Source organism: Neovison vison, chromosome 5, assembly GCF_020171115.1.
Source record: "Neovison vison isolate M4711 chromosome 5, ASM_NN_V1, whole genome shotgun sequence".
NCBI classification, from domain to species: Eukaryota; Metazoa; Chordata; class Mammalia; order Carnivora; family Mustelidae; genus Neogale; species Neogale vison.
This window is the reverse complement of record NC_058095.1, coordinates 107,864,311-107,887,059: the sequence shown is the minus strand read 5'-3', so window position 1 is coordinate 107,887,059 and position 22,749 is coordinate 107,864,311. Positions and strand designations below refer to the sequence as shown.

The following is a 22,749-nucleotide window of genomic DNA, read 5'->3' as shown; positions in this document are numbered from 1 at the left end:
AAGTACTTTCAGAAGAAGCAAACACGTACGGACTGCTCCCGGGTTATCCCAGGGGCAGAGCTGTGGTAGTGAGTGTGATGTTTGCTGATCGTCTGCTGCCAGACCCATCTGCAGTATGAACAGCTTGTACTGGGAAGAAGACCAGTCTAGACAGTGAGGACTCAAACTCTTAGTCTAGGCCATAGGACTTGTCGGTAAGAGCTATACCAGTTGAACGTGACTTTTTAAAAATCAGGGGCGTCTCTAAACATGTGCCCGTAAATATGAAGTATTTAAAGTATAAAGTATTGGGGCACCTGGGTGGCTCAGTGGTTAAAGCCTCTGCCTTCAGCCCAGGTCATGATCCCAGGGTCCTGGGATCAAGCCCCACATCAGGCTCTCTGCTCAGCGGGGAGCCTGCTTCCCTTCTTCTCTCTCTGCCTGCCTCTTTGCCTACTTGTGATCTCTGTCAAATAAATAAATAAAATCTTAAAAAAAAAATAAAGTATTTAAAAGAATGCTTTTGATTTTTTAAAACCCTCTCTTTTTATGTATGTTCTTTTGAAGAAAACAATCAAACTAAATATACCAAGAGTTTAAATGTTTTGGTTATAAATAAATCTCTGTTTTGGATTTTACATTGACTGCTCTACTTCTGTTTGAGCTGTGAATTAGTCGGTGGCGTTTCTGCTCAGTACATGAAAACAGACACAAAGCTTTTGACCAAAATGAGGCCTTGAAAAGGAACATTTGGAAGCATTTCGAAGCTCACAAATACACATTTTTAAAAGGAGCAGAAAGCCGTAAAGATATGTTTTCTTAGAGGAGAGTTTAGTTGCTGTGTTGGGCCCATTTCCCAGCGGTGCACTTTGCCAGGTGGTGAATTTCAGATGCCAGGCTGGAGTTCAGGGTCTTTATGGGGCTGCAAATTGGAAAGAAGCAGCAGGAGTTTGAACCCCTAGAGCTAAGGAATTCTTCAGTTTTCTTCAAAGAATGACATTCGAAAAAGACCATCACACAGTGCTAGATTTCTCAGAGGGGGAAGACTTAGTATTAGTCTTTTCTTTCTTTCCAAGTGTGAATTTGTGCTTCTTTGAAATGAATAGCTCCTGCCCACTACTAAAATCAAATAAAGAATTTTTAAATAACTTGGGGCTCCTGGGTGGCTCAGTGGGTTAAGCCTCTGCCTTCAGCTCAAGTCATGGTTTCAGGGTCCTGGGATCCAGCTCTGCAAAGGGCTGGGCTCTCTGCTCAGCAGGGAGCCTGCTTCCCTTCCTCTCTCTCTGCCTGCCTCTCTGACTACTTGTGATCTCTGTCTGTCAAATAAATAAATAAAATCTTTAAAAAAAAAAAAAGAATTTTTAAATAACTTAAAAGAAGTTTTTCCGGTTTTGTCTATATTGTAATTAATACTGTACTTTTAAAATGTTCATGTCGAAATTAAATGAGCCATGAGCTGATGTCTTTGCAAGGCATCTCCAAGCACAAGGGAATTGCTTGTGTTGAGAAGAATACCACTCACTTCAGCGATCATTCTGGGCCAGCCCAGCATTCTGCTCTGCTGCAGGGCCACCCTCAACCTCGGCATCTCTGTAGAAGTGGTCTGCAAAGTTGGGCACCGTGGAGTGTATGAGGCCACCTTTTGGTACAGAGAGAAAACATTACAATCTCTATTTTTAGCTCATCTATTCACATTTGTTTGGGTTATGTGCGTTTTATAATTTAGACACAAACATAAATGGAATGCATATACACACACAAATTTAGTGGTACGTGCTTGGAAAAAATTAACATGATAAAAAATTTGGAAACCACTGCTTTGCTAGGCCTGGCACTCCATCGATTTGGCACGAGAATAACATTTATGGCAGCCCTTTGTCAACCTTACCTAGAAGCACCATCAGTGCTATTAACATCTCTTCATCCTCTTTCCAGCATCTACCCGAACACGAATGCAGAAGCAAAAAATGAACGATAGCATGGATACCTCAAACAGGGAAGAAAAATGAGGGTCCCATGACCTCCGTGGGCACCGAGTACACCTCTGGCCTCATGGTCTCTCCCCGATCCCACTGTGTGACTCTCCCAGGTTCTGTTTACGGCCGCATTGAATACCTGTCTTCAGCTCTTCTGCTGGAATCTAGTGTGCGCACACACTTGCGCGGGGTGTGCGTGCAGGGGATTCCTACGCCGCTTGCAATGTCATAGTAGAATATACTTGTTATTGCACAAGATTGAAAATCTTGTGCAAATACTGCCATTTAAAAAGTTGTAGCGGATGTTTCCATTTCCAAAGTATAATTGCTGTGCTCTACAAATGGAGAGGATGCCCTGGGAGTGGCGGTCCAAACAACCCAGGCCTATTTGAGTACTTTGTCTTTTCTTGTGGCATATATGTGATGTTTGCTATTATTTTTATTAATTTATATTTATATATTTTTTTAATTTAACATGAATGCCCTTAGAATATGTGTCTTGTCTTCCAAATGCAATTTGGCTGACTACTCCCCCTTCACCCAAATGATCCTGAGCTCTTCTGCTAAAACAGATATTAAAACTAGAAAAAAAAATCACTAATTTTTACACATTAGATTTTAGTTTACTAATGGAATCTGATGTACTGTGTGCTTGTTTTTTAAATTTTAGTTTTTAAACACAAGCAGAAAACAAAGTATAAACAAATGATGTTGTCATACTACTGATACAGATTTCATACCTCAGGACTTGTAAGAATTTATTGATCCTTTTCTTCATCCAACTCATGCTTTAAAAATGAGGGTTATTAATAGTACTCTTGGTTTCTATACCATTCAGATCACTGAATTCATGAAGTAACCATATAGTACTTGGAAAATCAAGTGTTCAGCTAGAGCTTTGCTACAGAGGGCCCTAAGACAGTATATCCCAAGTGCACTTTCTAATGTTTCTGGGTCCTGAAGAATCAAGATATAAAACAATTTTATTCCACAAACAGACTGTTAACTATAGGAGCCTTAATTTTTCTTTCTTAGAGGTTTGTCTAATTGCATCTCAGCAATTATTCTGCCCTCCTAAATTTGGGGAGGGGTGTTTTCTCTGGAATTGTACATGTCTTCCATGTATCTTTTGAACTGGCAATTGTCTATTTATCTTTTTTTTTCTTTTTAAGTCAGTATGGTCTAACACTGGCATATTCAAAGCCACATCATTTCTACTCCAGAATTGCAAGTAATCAAAGGTCTTTGGGTTAGGTATTCATGTTTCTATCTGGTTTTGTGCAAAAGCTTCAAATGAAAACAGCTGTGTTAGAAAAACAGGCATTTTCCCCCAACACCTAAAGGTGTATTTAAACTATCTTGTGTGATTAACTTATTTAGAGATGGTATAATTTAAAATAGCATATTTAAGGTAGCATCAGCTAGCTTTTAGGAAAATCACTTTGTCTAAACTCAGAGTTCTTTTTAAAAAGAAATCTGGTCTTATTTGTTAGAAAATGAAATTTTATTTTGTGCTCAGTTAAGTTTCAAACTTATTTTTGGCAGTTATAACAAGGCACTAGGAAGCTTTCTCCCATTTCCTCATTAATTTTTGCATGAATATCATAAAAATCCATTAGCTTTTAGGTCAAGGGCTACCATATTTCTGGATCTTTTGCTAATGAAAGTTCACGTTAGTTAGTGCCAGAATTTTAGGAACTTCAGAGATCTTGTATTGAGATTTCTTAAGTAAGGCTTCAGATACTGCTTTATCGCTTTTTTGTATTGGTTAAAACTGTACATTTAAAATTGCTATGTTACTATTTTCTACAATTAATAGTTTGTCTATTTTAAAATAAATTAGTTGCTAAGAGTCTTAATGGTCTGACGTATTCTTTGTATCAAGTGCCCTGATGTTCTCTTCTACATCTGAGTTCTCTCCAGGTGTCTTATCCATTCTTAACCTTTAATTGGCTTCATATGCTAATGATCCCCAAATTTATTTCTCCAGCCTGACCTCTTCATGGAGGTCAGAGCCCTCATAGCCAATAGAACTCTTGATTCTTACTCTCTTCCCCTCACCCCCTGAATTCTCCAAACAGAAACCAAAATCAAACAAAAGTACCTTGTTTCTACCCTAGTCTTTCCCCATTTTACCAGCCACTTACTTGGTCAAGCCAAAACCCTCAGAGTCATTTATCTGCTTTTGTTGAGATCACCATTTTAGACGTCTAACTGGTCTTCATGTTCCCTCTCTTTCTACTTTACCTTTCAATTTAAGAGCAAAAATGACCCCTTTAAATTATAAATTGATTCACATTGCTACTCAGGTATTCAAACTTCTTCTCATGGCCTGGGAAGTGGGCTCTCTCTGCTTTTGCATCCTCCTCTCCTGCTACTTTCTTCCCGCTCACTGTGCCTTAGCCACACTGACCTTCCCTCTCGTAATACCAACACTCTCCCTACCTCAGGCTTTTCTACTTGCTGTTCCTTCTGTCTGCAGTGCTCTCCCCTGAGAATTTTGCATAGGTGGTTCTTTCCTTTCAGAGCTTATCAGCTCAGAGGCCTGCCTTGACCACATAAGCTAAAACCCTTACTCTGTATCATCATGTTACTCTCCTTCAAAAATGTTAACAGCATTTATCACCATCAGAAATTGCCTTGTTTAACATGCCTGTTGCCTGTCTATTCATCCCTGTGTCAATCTCCCTCCTCGGATGGGAAGCATCCATCTGGTTGGTCTTAGAGCTCTAGCATCTAGAAGAAGCCCATATGTAATCGAAAAGAAAAAAAAGAATGTAATTTGCATATTTTTCCCAAGTATATGGGAACAAATAATATTCTTTTTCTCTTTTAATATGTCACATACTGCGTACCTACCGTGTTCCAGGCACAGTTCTATGTGTGAGGGATACAGCAATGAATAAACAAACCTAAGATCCCCATCTCTATGGAGCTTCCCAAATGATTGTCGTTTCAGGGATGGGAGCAAGTGAATAAATAAATAATAGTGTGTCTGATTGTATTAAGCACTGTGCAGAAAAGCATAGCAAAAAGGATAGGGAGTGCTGATCAGAAAGGAATTTAAGAATGCAAAATAGGGTGGTCAGGGAAAGACTCCCCAAGATGATCTTTGAGCAAAGCCTGGAAAAGGCCAGGAGTATGTTGTTCAATGACGGGAAAACAATCCACAGAGCAGAAAAGTCAGTGCCTAGAGGTGGGACCATGCCTGGGTGCTTGAGGAACCATAAGGTGTCAGAGAAACATGGACAGTTGTGGGAGAAGGAATGGGGAAGCAAGAATCTCTGTTCATCTCATGCAAAGTTTATATATTAAAGGCCTTTCCTCCCAAACATCCCATATATATGTAGATATCACAAGTCTACTGTCTTTTATCTGCAATTCTGAGATCTAAAAAGCTTAATAACCCAAGTCTGTGTGTTTGGTGATAAAAGTCATGTGATATCAAAAGCATATCTATGACATAGAACTGTTTACAGCCTTTATCCCACTTAGTAGGAATATTCTTGTTTGACTACAAAAATATTAATACATTGATTTTGGGAATCTAACCTAGGCCCTACTTAGGTATTACATATTATGTGGTTTATGTACCATATGTACTAAACTCCAAAAAAAAGTATGAGATGTATCTGGTACCAAGGAGTTCTCAAAAACAGGGTGGAAAGTGAAATTCTCTCCTCTCAGAACAGCAGCCTCTTTGTTCCTGAAGAAAGAAGGGCAAAGAACCTAGAGCAGGAAAAGCAGCAAGCATACCTCAGCAGACTGTATTTATGTTGGAAGGGAATCTTACATGAAATGCATCTCTTAGGGCAAGGCGAAATCAAGAAGCCTTTATAACACTAGAGGTTTTTAGTCTGGATGATAGAAAATTAATCGCTCCCAGAGATGTAACATTCTAGCAGTTACAGCTCTTTACAATAAAAAGGACAAGCAAATTCATTTATTTATTTACTTCTCATTATAGTTTGCTGGTGCAAATGGGGGAGAAAAACCCTATGTCCTAGTTCTATTACCATCTGGATGATTTCAAAGAAACTTGCCTGTCAAAGCACATTTTTGTTCCTCATTTTTGGGCTAGTGTCCATGGCATTAGTAATGATTCATTCAGTAGAATTTTCCTTTGGACTAAATATGTACTTTACGGGACAACAGGAAAACTTGCCTTTAGGAATAGCAAACTTGTACCACGAGTATAGCATCTTACATATAAATATATCTTGGCAACACTGTATAATGTCTGAATGGAATTAAAACAAGCTCTTTTAATGTGAAGCTGGGTATTTTTGGAAATCTTTTTCTGTATTTGTTATTTTGGGAGTATGCTTATATACTAGCTTTGGCATATAAGATAATGACAATTTAATATGAAAATTAAATTTATGCCACAGACCAAACTCACTTATTTCCTCAACAGAAAATGTCATGATTTCAACGGATTTTAGTGAGAGAAAATCAGTATGGTTTATGTCTTTATGCCTTGGCAAAGACTGAATTAAAAATAACAGGTATGATTTTTCATTTTTCTTTGCAATTCTCCCAACCTGTCTGTTGTAATAATAGCATGGGGAGGGCTAATAAGATAGACCAAAAAAACCCAAAACAAAACAAGACTATGTCGTTTATAATTGTTTCATTATCACTGGTCAGGAATCCTGCTTCTAAGTAAAAATCATGTTTGGTCCAGAATAACTGGCAATTTCTTCAGGTCTCAGCTGAAGAACATTAACCTTTTGTTTTAAAAGGTTGTTTTGTTGTTTTGTTTATCTTCATAAACCTCTACCAACAAGACAACAGTATTCTTACAAAATCTTAACCCTTCTCTGTGTAAACTGCATAGGAATTATACTAGAAGCACTTAATCATTGTGAACTTCCTTGTGTGAGCAGGAGGAAACAAAATTTAAGGATACAAAAATCTAAGATGAATTTATGTAAAGGATTCATTAATCTCTGGTGCAGTGTCATTATGAAAAGTGCACCTTTTCCCTCACATATCCCTAACTGAACAGCAAGGTTTCTGAGGCTCTACACACACTCATCTGTTAGAAAGTGTTGTGATCCTTCCTATAGGAGTGTGGATGGCAAGCCTATCCTCAAAGACCAGAGAAAAAGGAATGTGTTTTTCAGGGATATATCCACAGGACTCAACTGCCATCTCTCAGCTGGCCTATTTAGCACTTTCTTGTTTGGAATCCCAGATTTTAAGGGTTAAACGGTGATTTTCATACTTGGCTAAACATCAGAATTACTTGGGGAGCTTTTCAAATGTACTGAATTACAATCCTTAAATCTTTTTTGTAGAAGTTCCATTGATTGTTCTGCTGTACACTGAGATAAAGAAGAACTGAATATCACAGTGCAAGCCTTCACATAGCAGAACTTAGGAAATCTGGGTAAAAGTCCATGTAACCCTTCTGAGGAAATGGTCCTCTGGGAGCACAGCCTTGACCCACTGTGGCACTCTGTAAAGAGCAGGCCATTTTTCATGCCTAAATAACGCACCTGTTCCCTTTGAGTGTTCAATTTTTTTTTTTCTGAAATCTTATTTATTTGACAGAGAGACAGAGAACACGAGCAGAGTAAGGAGCAGAGTAAGAGGGAGAAGCAGACTGTCCCCTAACCCCGAGCAGGGAGCCTAATGCAGGACTCGATCCCAGGACCCTGAGATCATGACCTCAGCTGAAGGCAGATGCTTAACCAACTGAGTCACCCAGGCGCCTTGAGTGTTCCAATTTTTACATAAAATTATTTCATAAAAGAAAGAGGCATCAAGAAGTTTCAGAAGACCCTGTCAAAAATAGACAAGAAAGGAAGAGGTTTTGGAAGCACTTATGAGGATGTAAAGGCATCAGTCATTGGCAGCTGGCACAGGAGGGTGAGTGGAGAGAGTCAGCTCCGCAGTCTGCAGCTGTCCAATTGCCCAAGCTGATAGCTGCGGCCAATCCCATGTCTGGATGTTTCTTTGATAGATAAAATAGCACTTCTATCAAATAATGAAAACAAATGGTATATACAGCTTTAAAAAACAAATAGCTGAAGACTATATAATTCCAAAAACAGATTGGACAACTAGAGACTTCTAGGCCACTCTGCCTCTAAAGTTAAGGTCTGCAAATACAGATAAAAAGAAACTAAGGATTCAGGGGCGCCTGGGTGGCTCAGTGGGTTAAGCCGCTGCCTTTGGCTCAGGTCATGATCTCAGGGTCCTGGGATCGAGTCCCGCATCGGGCTCTCTGCTCAGCAGGGAGCCTGCTTCCTCCTCTCTCTCTCTCTACCTGCCTCTCTGCCTACTTGTGATCTCTCTCTGTCAAATGAATAAATAAAATCTTAAAAAAAAAAAAAAAAGAAAGAAACTAAGGATTCAAAAGTGACCTCACTGGGGTACCTGGGTGGCCCAGTCCATTCAGTGTCTGCATTTGGCTCAGGTCATGATCCCAGAGTCCCGGGATCAAGCCCCATGTGGTCAGGCTCCCTGCTCAGTGGAGAATCTGTTTCTCCCTCTCCCTCTGCCTCTCTGCCCGCTTGTATGTTCATATGTGTTCTCTCTCAAATAAATAAAATCTTTAAAAACAAAAACAAAAAAAAGTGACCTCACCAATAAAGAACAGTCACATTCAATAATATGCACACTATTACGTTGTTTATGTGCCATCTAGGTTTTAGGAAGGGCTTTGCTATGATACCTTATCTGAGTAGCTGCTTCCAAAAATAAGCTTTTATTGAATGGATTTATGTAAACTTAAGTGGTCAGGTTGATATAAATTTGCTGTTGCTTAGGGACTAAAAAAAACACAAAACCACATATTTGTCTTATTATCTCCAAATAAGCACTTTATTATCAAATAGTTCAGTATCAGAACAAGGTTTCTAATTCCAAAAGAGTTTTCTTTACATAATATATTGAGAAACACATATCATATTGTGAAACACATATTAGAGGGATCTGACACTACTTCCTACATCCTGTTCCAGTTTCTCTCTTGCAGTTGGGTAACTTGTTTTGATCTAAAAAGTATAAATTTATCTCATTCTTGTTAATGCTGTCCATGAAATATGAGTTCCTTTTCAGCTAGCACTTTATAATTTTTTTGTGCCAGGTTAAGAGAACTGTTTTATAGCGATATAAAAGTCAACTACAAGAGAAACACAGAATCATTTTTACTTACATAAGCAAATCTCTCTTAACACAAAAGGAAAAGACATAATGCAATTATGTAAGGCAGATAAGCCCAGAAATAACATTCATTCAGAGACAGTACTTCATATTCAATAATCCCATATGAGAAATTAATGACTCAGAGTAAAAAGAAAATTAAAATTAGCCCTTGGGACTTTGACAATTAAATTGCCAAGGCTGTTTGTGAATTCTAATTAATGTTCGATGTTAGCCACGATGACTCAGAACCAGTTAACAGAAGAACATGACCCTCAGATGTTACAGGCTGTTTAAAATTTGTTTTTGTGCAAGTTACTCCTTCATCCGGTATCCCACATATAAAGCTGTTCTCAGGCATCCTTCAGATTTAGAAGAAATTAACTGAGTGCCTACTTAGTATGCAGGGCGCCGTGCTGGGTGCTGACAGTGTGGTATGACAGCATTCCTTGTCAAGCTCTCTATGTGATATCAGCCTTTGGAAGAATGGAAATTTGGCCAGAATAGCATATAGTTAGACCAATGTAACCAAAAGTGTCGCAACTTAAGTGACTCAAAAGAGGAAATGATAAATAAGACGTTTCCGTTTTTTTTTTTCTTTCCTTCTTTCTTTCCTTTAGCTTAGTCACATCTGATCAGAGAGCACTGAATGCTTTCTGCCATCAACTTCAGATTTCAGCTGATGGGGCAGACTGACCACCGCCGCCTTTTGATAGAATGTAAGTATTCGGTCAAGTGTAGCTCATCATAAATACTATTAAGGAGAAGTTATTCTCTGGCTGTTGCTGGGAAAAATGGAAATGCTAAAAATTCTTTCTTGCAGATGGGGATCAATTTTTAAAGGCTCCAACTCTGCTTGCCTTGCTGATGAAGTTCTTGAGAAGATCATGGTCCATTTCCGCAAAGCCCGAAGTCTGTGTTACTACAGTCAAATGGTTTATGCAAAACCTGAAGCAGAATTCTTCTAAATCCTAGGAATAACAACAAAAAATGTTTTAACAAATTTGTATATCCCAATGCAATGCAACATCGCATGAAAATTCCTAAGACACAGGAAGGAAAAGGATTTGAGAGCCAAGAGGAAAAAATGTTGGTACAGCTGTACCTAAAGAATAGTTCTAAAACTGTACAGCTAATGTGAACCTATGCTTTCAAAAATTTTACACAGGGTAAAATATTCAAGTTCCTCCATGCCAACCCACACAAAGAATCTTTTTCTTCTCAGGTAACTATGTGTATGGATTCTGTACCTTTCTCTCGTGACAGTATTCGCATTGTTCATCCCACTTTCAGTATTTGTTAAAATACCCCACTTTTATACTCCCCTATTGGAGCTGAAATGTTTCTACCTGAACAGAGTTTCTCCTATGTGTTAGGAAACACTATCCTCAGAGCTAGGCATAAGGTTATGAGCGAAACAAAGTCCCTGCTATTCCTCAAGGAGCTTACTTTCTAGAACACAGAGGGCCGGAAGGTAACCATACAGATAATTCACACAAATAGGGACTACGAAGAAGCCTTGAAAATGAAGCTTCATTCAGGTGGAAACACTGCCCACTGCCCCATCACTTGAGAGAGTGCACCAGCCCCCAGGATTCTCCCCATGACTTTGAAAAACTTGAGCAAAGACTGTGTATAGACACTGCCTAGCCATTAAACATTTTGCAGGTTTGAAGTGTCCAAATATGTGATTAGCTTGGTGAAAGACATTCACTACACTTTAAAATGTGAAGGTTTCAAGGTGGGTTAAGATTCTGTAAAATGTTAACTGAAAAAAATCCAGTGTTTAGAGCCATATACACCATGTGACCCAGGGAAAAACAGAAGGAGCTATATAAAAATGTTAATATTCTCTGACTGATGAGTCATCTCCGTCCTCATACTTTTTAGATTTTCCAAATTTTCTTTAATCTTATTTATTTATATAAGCAGAAAAGAAGTTATAACCTTTTTTTTCTGCCCACCACTAAATGTTCCTGTTTTTTTGACCAAAGGAGAGGATATCCTTATAACAAAAGGAAATCGACTGCAAGAAGTATGGTCTGCTTCCTAAAGATTTAGCTCTAAGACAGGTTTTCTTTCCTTTCTTTATTGTCAAAACAATACACAGGCACTGTAGAAAGTTCAGAAAAAACAAGCAAAGATAGGAAATAAAATCATCCATAATCCCACCATTCAAAGATGACCTTTGATGGTCTTTTTTTTCTATGTAGATAATGAATCTCAGTGTTTTTAAATTCAGCTACTTATGCATTTAAAAAAAGGGGGGGGGCATCATTTTTCAATTAATGATACATTGGAGTAGCTGTATAATTTTATAGTATTAACATTCTACAGTTGAAACAATCCTCCACTGTTCCTATTGGCTTTTTCTAATTTTTCAAAATTATAAACAGTGCTGCAATAAACATCTTTGAAGCTAAGTCTCCATCCGAATCCATGATCACTTCCCTATGATAAATTCCTACAAGGGGATTCCTTAAAGAATTGAACGCTTAAGGCTCACTCTCAGTACATCTGGTACCGATCGCCCCTCACACGGCTACCCCAGTTCACAACCTCAGCGGCCATTTAGAAGAACGCCAGTCCTCCTGAGCCTGCATTACCTCTAAGAATATGTTTATCGGTGGCACAGGTGAAAAATTATACCTTATTTTCACTTATACTTTCCATTTATTTATAAACCCATTTTGTTCTTTGGTTCATTCACTTCCATCAAACTGCTCATGTTTTCTTTTTGTTTTCCAAGAACCATGCATTAACTATGGTAAATGTTCTTCACGACATGTTGCAGATATTTTCCCCAGTGTATCATTTACTTTCTCTTTTTTTTTTTTTTTGGTGATATTTTTGATGTATAGACTTTTTTTTTCTTCCTGAAATCAGATTTATTAATCCTTTCCTTTATGGGAGCGTTACCCTAACAATATATAAATGTTCACTTTTTCTGGTACTTCTGGTTACTTCACTTGTTTACATTGAATCTTTGATCTCTCAGAGTTGGTTATATTTAATGTATGGACCAAACAGCTAACATTTTCCCAGAAGGTCAGTTAGTTGAAAGCATGCTTTTCTGACCTGAGCATCATACTTCACGGCAGCCGAAAGCAGCGCAATGGCATTCTCCTCACAAATTCCTTGCTTGATAGTTTGCTGGCAGAGCTTTTTCAAACGATTTTCTCTATAAAATGTAGCCAAATCTAGCAACCCTGGTGGGAAGAGATGTTTATTAGGGGTAGTGATTTCAAGCATCCGGCTTAAACTCAGAGTTTACTTGAATATAATCCTTGGGGAAGAGCTGTGTAGGTACAGACAGATGCCGACTTACATCCTGAGTGTGGCTCCACCGGGAACACAGCCGAACGGAGAAAATACAACACCCAAACAAGTAGCAATGGAAAAGCAGGAGCACAGTGAAAATGGCTTAAATGTTTTTCCTAGAAAGGCTGCTAGGAATGTCCTTCTCCCTGCATCATGACTTGTCCTCCTGGGTCACTTCCCTCAGCACATACACATGCTGAAACAGTGCCCATAATTTTACAAAAGAAAAAAGAGAAACCTTTCCTGGTTACATGTGTGCCTCCCATCAGTCTCCATTTCTCCACAAATCCTGACAGACCTCCTCTCTTGCTGCCTCCATGTTCTCACTTCCCATTCTCCCCCTATGCCATTCTAGCATAATCCCATCCCCTCCATGCCCCAATGCCACAAATGCTCCCATGGACCCAGACCCAAGGGGCTGTTCCCCAGTTTCACTTACTCAACATTTACACAGAATTCCATGTGGTTGGTGACACTCATCTTCTTGAAACACTGTTAATTGCTGGTGTTTTTCTTCTGCCTATTTCTCTTCAGTCTCTTGGCTGGGCCATTCTCCCTAACTTCCCAATGTTTGAGTGCCCCAGGATTCAAGTTTCAGTGACCTCCAGCACCAACTTCCTGACCCCCAGCTTAAAATACCATTTCATACATACTGATGATGCCGGCTGTAGTCTCTCTCTGTCGTCTCTCTGTCACCTACTTTCACATCAGTCACAGTAGAGTGGGAAACCTATGTAAGCCAAGGATATGGCTCTCTAAATCCATGAGACCATTTTTAACTAGTATCCGGGATTTCATCAATCTGACAATATCAACTGTTTCTCCATCTCTCTGCTACTGAGTTGTGTGTATGTGTGAGGAATGGGCTGGAAACCTGTTTTCGTTGGAACGTGACCAGTACTATCAAAATTACAGAAGAAGTGCTAAATGCCCATGGAGGAACTGAAATCTTTTGGAATCATGGGAGCTATGATGGCTTTATTGTTTTTGGTCAGTTCTCTAAAACTCTCAAATTCCTATCTATAGCCCCACAGCCTCCTGAACTTCAGAATCACGGAAATGCTGCCCTCAGAGAAGACCCTGCCCTGCGCCCCCACTCAAGACAGCCCAGATCTGCACCTTTTCCCGGTACAATCCACCCCAGGGAGCCGGGCATCCACTCCTAGACCTCGCTTAGGTTACCAGGAACTCTGGAATTTCCTACCTAACTGGCCCCGAGGCCACAGAGGTGTATATTTCCTCCCCTCCAGACCATGCCACCAGTGCAGATGCCCAGCCCAAGGGTAGCCCAGGATGGGGGTGGAGGGAGCTTGTACGTGCCCGCTGGGAGGCCCACACCCGCCTTGCAATGCCTCCATGTTCTCACTTGGAGATTGTAGCTGGTGGTGGGTAAAGAAAGATGGCAGGCGGCAAGCTGGAGGCCTGGGATCTGTCCTTCCTGTGTATTCCCATAAGGAACTCTAAGGAGTCCTAAAATTCTAAATTCCAACTAAAACTCAAGCCTGGCCTTTCAGTTCTCAATGAGGGTATATTTTTCCAAGTACGAGGATTGAACATATTTCATCTGAAAGATATAACTCTGAATTTTTAGTCCTTTATCTGGACTCTCACCCAGGGCCCTGCAAATGCTGGGAGTGGGCCTCTAAAGTAACTGCTCTGCACATGTCTAAGAAGCAACTCAAACTCCTTTGACTTTTCAAACTCAAGGGCAAAACCTGTCACTTTCCATCTTCCTCATATTAGTAAATGATAAATTCCATTAGCCCAGCTACTCAGGCCAAATACCTTAGAGCAGTGATCTTTCCCTCTTTTCCTCACACCCTACATGCCTTCCGTGAGCAAATCCCATCAGCTTCATCTTTAAAATATAACCAGAATTTTATCTCTTGTCAACACCTCCATTGCTACACCACCCTAATCATAGTCACCTTGCACCTAAACCATCATAAGTACTGGTCTTTTAACAAGCACATGAAAAGATGCTCAACATTCCTCAGCATCATGAAAATGCTAATCAGAACCATAATGAGATACCATCTCACACTTGTCAGAATGGCTAAAATTAACAACATAGGTAACAACATGTTGGTGAGGATGTGGAGAAAGGGGAACCCTCTTGCACTACTGGTGGGAATGCAAACTGGGGCAGCCACCGTGGAAAACAGAATGGAGGTTCCTCAAAAAGTTAAAAATAGAACTACCTTCTGATCCAGCAATTCCACTACTAGGTATTTACCCAAAGGACAGAGAAATACAGATTTGAAGGGGTACATACACCCTAATGTTTACAGCAGCATTACCAACAAACTATGGACAGAGCCCAAATCACAGAGCTAGAGTTTGTTATGCTAAGCGAAATAAGTCAGAGAAAGACAAATACCTATGATTTCACTCTTATGTGGAATCTAAGAAACAAAACAGAAACACACAGGAAGGGGTAAAAAAGAAGAGGGAAACAAATCGTAAGAGACTCTTAACTATAGGAGTGCCTGGGTGGCTCAGTAGGTTAAGTGGCAACTCCTGATTTTGGCTTAGTCTTGATCTCAGGGTCCTGGGATTGAGCACTGTGTCGGGCTCTGTGCTTGGTGAGGAGTCTCCTTGTTGATTCTCTCTCTCTCCCTCACCCTCTGTCCCTCCCCCTGCTCCCTCTTAAATTAAATCAAAGATTTTATTTATTTATTTGAGAGAGAGAGACAGAGAGACAAAGAACATAAGCAGCGGGAGGTGCAGGCAGAGGAAGAAGCAGGTTCCCCAGTGAGCAAGAAGCCTGATGCAGGACTCGATCCCAAGACTCTGGGATCATGACCTGAGCCGAAGGCAGATGTTAACTGACTGAGCCACCCAGCTATCACCAAAAAACAGACTCTTAACTATAGAGAACAAATTGAGGATCGCTGGAGGGGAGGTGGGTGAGGAGATGGTCTAAGTGGGTGATGGCCATTAAGAAGGACATACGTTGTGATGGGCACTGGGTGTTAAACGTAAGCGATGAATCACTAAATTCGACACCCGAAACCAATCTTACCATATATGTTAACTAACTAGAATTCAAATTTAAAAATTGGAATAAAAAAATAAAATCATATTGCTCCTATTGTAGATGCTGCTAGTTGCCTTGTTCCCCCCGCCCCCCACATACACACAGATCCATTCTTCCTTTCTTCTACGATCACTTTCCCCAGCCTCTCTTGCAGCTGGGGTCCTGTCCTTGGCCATCTCTGGTCCACGTTTTGGAACAAGTGAAACTTCCAGGACTTTTTCTTATGAGACACTGGGATTTGCTCGTTGCCCCTTCCTCATGGGCCCGCCATCTGGCTCCAGGTAATGCAAAGGCAATCTTGGACCCTGAGCTAGAAGCCACACGTAGGGACGCCCTGCACTGTCTCCCTGTGTGAAAGAAACTGTCCTGTTTAAACTATTTTTTTTAAATATTGCTGTTAAATACTAAATAATGAAAGCCTCATGCTCAAAACCTCCCAAGGCTTTTCATCATACCAAGAATAAAAAAAGCTCTTCACCATGGCCTCCAAGAGCTAGCATGTTCTTGCCCACATCCTGCTGCCTGACCTAATACTCACTACAGCAAGTGCGACTTCACGACACCCACCCCGGCCTTCTTCCTCTTCCTCCACAGGCTAAATCTGTTCCTGTCTCAGACCGCTGCCCTCACTGCTTCTCAGGGTTAGAAGGCTCTTCCCTTGGGTACTGCTCGCTTGCTCTTGCTTCCCCCAGCTCTCTGCAACACACACTTCCTCACAGAGGCCTTCCCAGCCGTCCTAACTGACCGCCTGGATCAACTTGTTCAGGATGTGTATTCACCCAAACAGCAGGTCCCCAGGGTAGGGCCAGAGCTGTGGCACATAATGGGCACGGGCACTAAAACATTTGTGGAAAAAAGGAAGGAAAATTAAATGCTGATCTGGTAATGGTATTGGATGTATACACGTGGAATGAATATTTTAAAATTTGGGGACTGAACACCACACACCAGCTTCAGGACAAAAGGCCCCAGAATGCCCACAATGCTCCGTACCAGAGCCATGTGGAGGGAAATTCCTGGCTGTGGAGACCAGTAGGGCTTCCTGTTACTGCGCATTTTATCTTGTTTATAGGGTTGGCCATGTGACAGCTACAAAGTCACCCTTTGTATGAAGCAATAACAAAGGAAAAGAGTTTGGGTCTAATACCCAGCAAGAGAACTCTGTCTGTGGTTGCCCTCGCGGCCACTTCCGCCTTGCCAGTTACTCAGCATGTTGCCCCGATCTCCTGGAAAAGTCTGGTAGCTGTTACCTACTGCCTCCTCGGGCGAAAGGCTGATGCTGTCTGTGTACAGGTATTCCAGGAAGGCTCGGTACACAGGGTACGAAAATTCACTCATTTCTACGATATCATCCTCATTGTCTTCCAGTGAAGAACGAAAATGCTCACACCTAAAGGAAGAGAGAAGCATGTGGGGCCCTCGCTCCTAGCGAGAGCAGACACCCCCGGGGAGAGACACGTCCTTGTAGGGCTCACAAGGGGAAACCGACAAAAAGAAAGGGAAAATGCAGCACGGTGCCAGATTCGCTTCCCGGATTCACTTCCCGTTGCACACCTTTGTGTCCCTGTCCTGGTCCCTTGCTTCCTTTGCTGGCCAGGAGGCTCACTCACCAGCACTTGTGGGACAAGACTGCAGGTGCAGATCCCCCGAGGTGGAGAGCCCCACGTCTGACCCCCATGAGGCAAACACAAGGCTGGACTCCCAGGCCGAGGTCCTGCACCACAGCCGATGAGCAGCATTTATGGAAATCAGGTGGGGTTATTTCATGAACACTGAGTAATTTTGTTTCTTTACCTCCTCTTCTCTGTTGAATTGTCTCCCCCCAGATTCACAGGTTGATGCCCTAACCTTAGAATATAACAATATTTTGAGAAAGCACCTTTACAGAGCTCATTAAGTTAAAATGAGGTCATTAGGGTGAGCCCTAATCCAATGTGACTGGTGTCCTTATAAAAACAGGTTATTTGGACACAGACATGCACATAGGGAGAGCCCCATGGAAAGACTAGGGTGATCCTGCCCTAAGTCAGGGAATGCTGAAGACTGCCAGCAAACCACCAAAGCCATGAAGTCTCCCTTAGGAGAAACGCACCCTGCCAACACCTGGATCTTGGACTTCTGTCTGCAGAACAGGGGAGAATACATTTCTGTTGTTGGAGTCATTCAATATGGGGCCCTCTGTTACAGCAGCCCTAGCAAACCAAGAGCCCCCACATTTTCCATGCAGGTCTATGAGCTGTGGTGAGAGTGAACAAATCCTGTACGGCCTGCCCTAACTAAGAGGTGAACCTGAGACTAAAAATGCCTTGCTGTTTGTGACTCATCGTAGCAGGATTTAAATATCTGGCACACGACAACATAATGATTTTTAAAATCATTATGCTAAGAGAAAGAAGTTGGGCACAAAAAATTACACACTGTCGAATTCCATTAACATAAACTTCTGGAAAATACTAACTGATCTAAATGACTGAAAGAAGATCAGAGCTTGCCCCAGGCCTGGGGCATGAGGGACCTTTGAGGGCTGACAGAAATGTTCCATATCTTGATTTAGGGCAGTGGTTTCACAGGCATAAATATATACGTCAAAGCTCCTCAGACTGTACGCTTCAAATGCAGATCATTGCTCAAAAATCATACGTCAGTAAATCTGATTTTTATCATCTGTGTTAACTTCATCCCAGACCTCATTGTCCTGTAAAAGCCTCACCTTCTCCTTTTTCCAAGCATCTCAAAGGTCACTATCCCACAACTGATGACAACCCAACGTGACAAACTCAGCTCCTAGGCAAGGACGTGGCCCAGGCGGTGCTCAAAGCCCAGAACACATTCCCCAAGCACCAGTCGGCTGCTCTAACGCCCAGGTGCACAGACCACCGGGCAAGGTCTCTAAGAAGCTGATAGTCCTCACTCCCTGACGGCCCACCCTGCCCCGGACACTCACTATACCACTCCCATTGGTTCTTGGCTCTCATGTCACGTGTACCATGTTTCCCCAGCTGCACTGTATGCTCAGAGGGCAAAGCAGCCTTACCCAGTAGAGTTCTGTGAACACCTAGAACATAATGAGTGTATTTATTTCAGTTCTCAAAATCAATGACTCCTTACCTAATTTTGAGAAGGACTTTATGTGCATAAATGTACTTTCCATCCACCAGAAACTTGAGGTCGGCCGTGTTGGGGTTGTCAAACTCCCTCTTGAGGGACTCAGCCACTGTAAGGTGGTCGTCGGGTTCTGAGAAAGGAACACCAAACATTTCTAGGGTTAATGACAGACATATAGAAAACGCAGGCCAGAATATAGCATCGCTCTGTGGACCCTCATGAAAATACCCGAAATGACCTACTGAGCAATGCTTTTCTCCCCTAAATGTGGATTTTCACATCTCTATCATCATTAAGGATAAGAACCTCACACACATCTGCTTGGAAAGCTGGCAAAACAACAACTAAAAAGCCCCAGACGGCTCCATTCCATGAAATTTTTGCATGTTTCAGTAAATAGCCTGGCTAAAAATAAAAGATACAGTTTCCCAGGAAGATTAAAAGCATCAAATAAAATTGCTTTTAATGTGGTATGTGATGTGGGTTTCTGATACTTTCAGGAAAAATTAACCCATCAAATTAGTCTCCTCTTAAGGAGTCCATGAGAGAAATATCAGTTATATGATACTACACCTAAGAAAGTCCTTACTATCACCACAAAAAGCACCAGAGCTCTCTTCCTAGTATTCAGGCCAGCACCCAAAGGGACAAAAACGGCTCACCCACGGACAGGAGGCGCCACGAGACGGCAGGCGTGGCAAAGCAGGCGAACACATCGTCGGTGCAGGAGAAGTGGGTGAGGTGGGGCAGGGTCACCGACTGGCCTCGGCACTGGCCCCACATGTACACGTGCCCGCCCTGGGTCTTGGCCGCCGACGTATGCGCTGAATGGCAGGCTGCGATCTCTATGATTCTAAGTTCACAAAGAAAGACCAAGTGAACATGATAAACAGGAGAAGAAACAAGTTGATTTCTCTGTCCCTTTACCTTAACTGATTTAAACCAAACAACAGAAGACTGAATCGCCTAAGTGTTCAGGCACCAAACTGTGATCTGCATTTTAGCTCTCCTTCAGTGGCACAAGTCATGAAGATCTGCTTGTTACCCCTTCCAGGCAGTAGGCCTCCAAACATATGCATCCCATTGTGAAATGCAAGTACCATCCAAGCAAGGGTAGAGACTGAAACAAACAAGTGAACCAAACTGTGATCTAACTTTTTTTCTTAAAACAGGACTTCATGAATTACGTGGAAAGACTTGGGCTACTTAATGCAGATCTTGACCCAATATCGAGAAATAGTTTCATCAAAATCTCACCAATTTTAGTGTCAGATGGAACATGCTGTGGGCCACCCCAACTCCCACTACAAACAGTAAGGTCAATAACTCTGGGTCACTGAACTCGATCTTCAAGAGCCCAAGAGAGCAGATTCCAGAAACTGACATACACTAGACCTTAAAGTTCATGAAGACCACGGAGCAGGTTGACACTACACCTCCTGATGGAAAACCCTGTTTTTGTTGATTTGGAGCTAATTTTCCTAAAGAATAAGCCACCATACAGATTCAGAAAACATAGTAAACTATTTTACTCTAAGTGAGGTTGCCATCCTGGTTTTGCCATAGCAGGCCATGCCACCAGCAAGCTCAGTGACCTGGGCTCAGAACTTCAGAGCGTCTTTGACTTCTTCTCCCTTCTCACCACTCTTTTCTGGATATCCAGTTGACAAATCACATAGAATCTCTCTTTGTAATTTCTCCCATCTGCCACCACCCTAGGTCAGGCACACCCCACATGTGGACCAAAGTAATGACCCCTTGTGTCCCCTGCCTTAGCCTCTCTCTTTTCCGAACCAAACTGCACAAGGCTGGCAGGTTAACAATCCTCCGGGTAACACCATTCTCATCAGTGCTTTCAAACCATCAGTAGCTTCCCACAAGATAAAATCCTTCCGTAATTTGTCCTCTACCTATAGCCAGCCCTCTTTCAAATCACACTTGCCTACATACCCTATGCTCCAATACACAGATGTACTCACTGCCCCTCGATATTCTTATTCGTTAAATCCCTTGTTCAAGAATGCTCTTTCCTTTCTCTCTGCCTTAGAAATCCTGCCCATCTTTCAAGACCCAGCTCAAACAGCCCCAAAGCAAGAAATCTCTTGTTCACCCCAGCACTTGATACATATCCTGTCTACATCACTGCAGTCTGGTCCTTATCCTCTCTGGGACATCTGTCTTACCTCTTCAGCTAGATTATAAGTTGTTGGCAGGCTGAATCACTGGCTTATTTCTCTCTAAGTGTGCTTCTCTCCCTAATGTGGTATCTTACTAAGCAATTTACAGGTCATTTTATTGACTAATTGGGAAAGACTCAACAACACAGAGTGAGTGAGGAGTGGGAAAGACCCCACTGACAGGCTAGCGATCAAAGGATGGAGACATCCCTCTACCACGTGTTTTAATTGGATGTTTTCCAGCTAAGGATGGAAGATGGTCGTCATATAAGCTGGAGATGGCTCGCCTCCAAAGGCTGAAGTATATTTTTTCATGCGTGGCCCAAGCAATTTTACTCATTTATTCAAGGGCAGCTCTCAGCTCTTGAAGGCAGGAGTACTAGAAATGAGGCTACGATGTGCCACAGTTAAGTGCCTAGACATTGGAGTCAAACAGACCTAGGGGTGCATCCTAGCTCCACCACTAGGCCATGTGACTGTAGGAATGCTCCTGAGCCTCTAGGAGACTCAAGTTTCATCATACTGCAAGGCTAGTATGTGAGAATTAAATGATAAAATGTCAAACACCAAACACAGTGTACAAATAGTAGCTAACGGTAGAAATTTCTTTACAGAATTACTACCAAGCATTTTTCAGTGGCAAAGTCTCCCTCCTATAGAGACTACACATTTCTAAGGGTCAATTCAGACAGTGAGACCTTTCCTACCCGCATGTTTAAGTCAGTGAATGGGCCCAAACCTCTACTGTGTGCTTTACAAAAGAACATTCCTTGCCCGCACAGGACTTCTCTTTTCAACAAATAAAGAAAAAAGGGGAATGAAATGGAATAAATACATTTATTCAAAAAAAGGGCCCCTACTATTACCATCTACCCTCACACCAAATGTGAGGACAGCAACACACTTCATTTTACAGGGCTTGAAGCAGATGGGCAGGGGGTCAGACAGCAGCCTGTGGAGCCAAGTCACTTAGACTCTTATCACCTATTTTATCGTCTTTAAAAAAAAAAAAAGAAAGAAAGGTGAGGGGAGCAGAAGATAAGGTAGCAGTCATTTCACAGCCTTGTGATGAAGAGTAAATGAAATCAGCTACTCAGCACAGGGCACATGCAAAACCATTCTCTTCTGGTGACTCAAGTGTTTACAGTGGCTGCAGGAACTCTCAGAGACCACCTAAAATCTCTTTTCCCTGATAATGTTCTATGAAAAATGTAACTGATGGAAACACAACACTGTCGTGCCACCCAACATCAGAAAACCAAAATAATTTAATTCCTACATTTGCTTCTGAAATTTCCTTATGAGCCTCCACGGAAAGGGAGTAAGGAGCCTTTGCCCTTACGAGAGGTGGGAACACGGCTTGGTGGAGAAAGGGTGGAACAGACATGGCAAAGGGGTTGGGATACAGAAGGCTGCAGAGCGCCAGCCTTCCCTAAGCATGGCCTCGGGACGTTTACCTGGAACACCTAGCAGCACTCGGGAAGTCAGGGGTGGGGCACGGGCTTGGCTGACGGCAGCAGCTGCTACAGGAACAAGAGCGGAGAAAGTTTAGAGGGAACCATCAGGTGTAAGTATGGGACCCAACCAACTGCCAAGGCACGCTGCTCTGGCCTAAGGTGATCAGTTCTTAAACCTGATTCACACCAAGAAGCAAATTCTGAAGCTCAGATTTTCCAGTGTAATATGCAACAGACAGTGACTGAACCGAGCTAACCTTCCCTGGCCGGATATCTGGCATATTTCACATTTTAGTTTGTAGCCATGTGTAATGAAAAGAAGGTATGACACGTTCCTAATAAATGAGTTTTGTGTCACCTCCACAGAATGATCCCCAACAACCACAGCTTAATCGCTGTGGCACTAGAAATGAAAATGCAGGGAGTGAGGAAGAATATAAAACAGAAAACAGTGAGGAGAGAAAAAAGGTACTTTGTGAGTGAGAAGAAGAGTGGAGAACAAAGAATGATAATAAAGGGTCCAGAGCAGTGACTCCCAA

At 41.8% G+C, this 22,749-nt stretch overlaps 2 protein-coding genes across 8 annotated transcripts in view; one reads left to right on the top strand and one right to left on the bottom strand.

Annotated features, from left to right (window-relative positions):
* Positions 1-3,810, top strand: part of RB1 (RB transcriptional corepressor 1) — a 164,870-nt gene extending 161,060 nt beyond the window's left edge. The window contains exon 27 of the mRNA XM_044249725.1: positions 1,915-3,810. Coding sequence (XP_044105660.1) covers positions 1,915-1,988 — 74 coding nt within the window. The 3' untranslated portion in view covers positions 1,989-3,810. The remainder of the gene's footprint in view (positions 1-1,914) is intronic.
* A 4,951-nt stretch (positions 3,811-8,761) lies between these two features.
* The window catches only part of RCBTB2 (RCC1 and BTB domain containing protein 2), a 43,791-nt gene continuing 29,803 nt past the window's right edge, over positions 8,762-22,749 (bottom strand). For 4 of the 7 annotated variants that reach the window (XM_044249717.1, XM_044249721.1, XM_044249719.1 and 1 more), the window contains 6 exons: positions 22,211-22,276; positions 19,239-19,429; positions 18,580-18,706; positions 16,722-16,861; positions 12,189-12,319; positions 8,762-10,081 (listed from right to left, as the gene is read on the bottom strand). In XM_044249717.1, coding sequence (XP_044105652.1) covers positions 9,941-10,081; positions 12,189-12,319; positions 16,722-16,861; positions 18,580-18,706; positions 19,239-19,429; positions 22,211-22,276 — 796 coding nt within the window. In that variant the 3' untranslated portion in view covers positions 8,762-9,940. Of the gene's footprint in view, positions 10,082-12,188; positions 12,320-16,721; positions 16,862-18,579; positions 18,707-19,238; positions 19,430-22,210; positions 22,277-22,749 lie in introns of those variants that run through there. The other 3 variants (XM_044249723.1, XM_044249720.1, XM_044249724.1) reach the window with 3 other exon arrangements.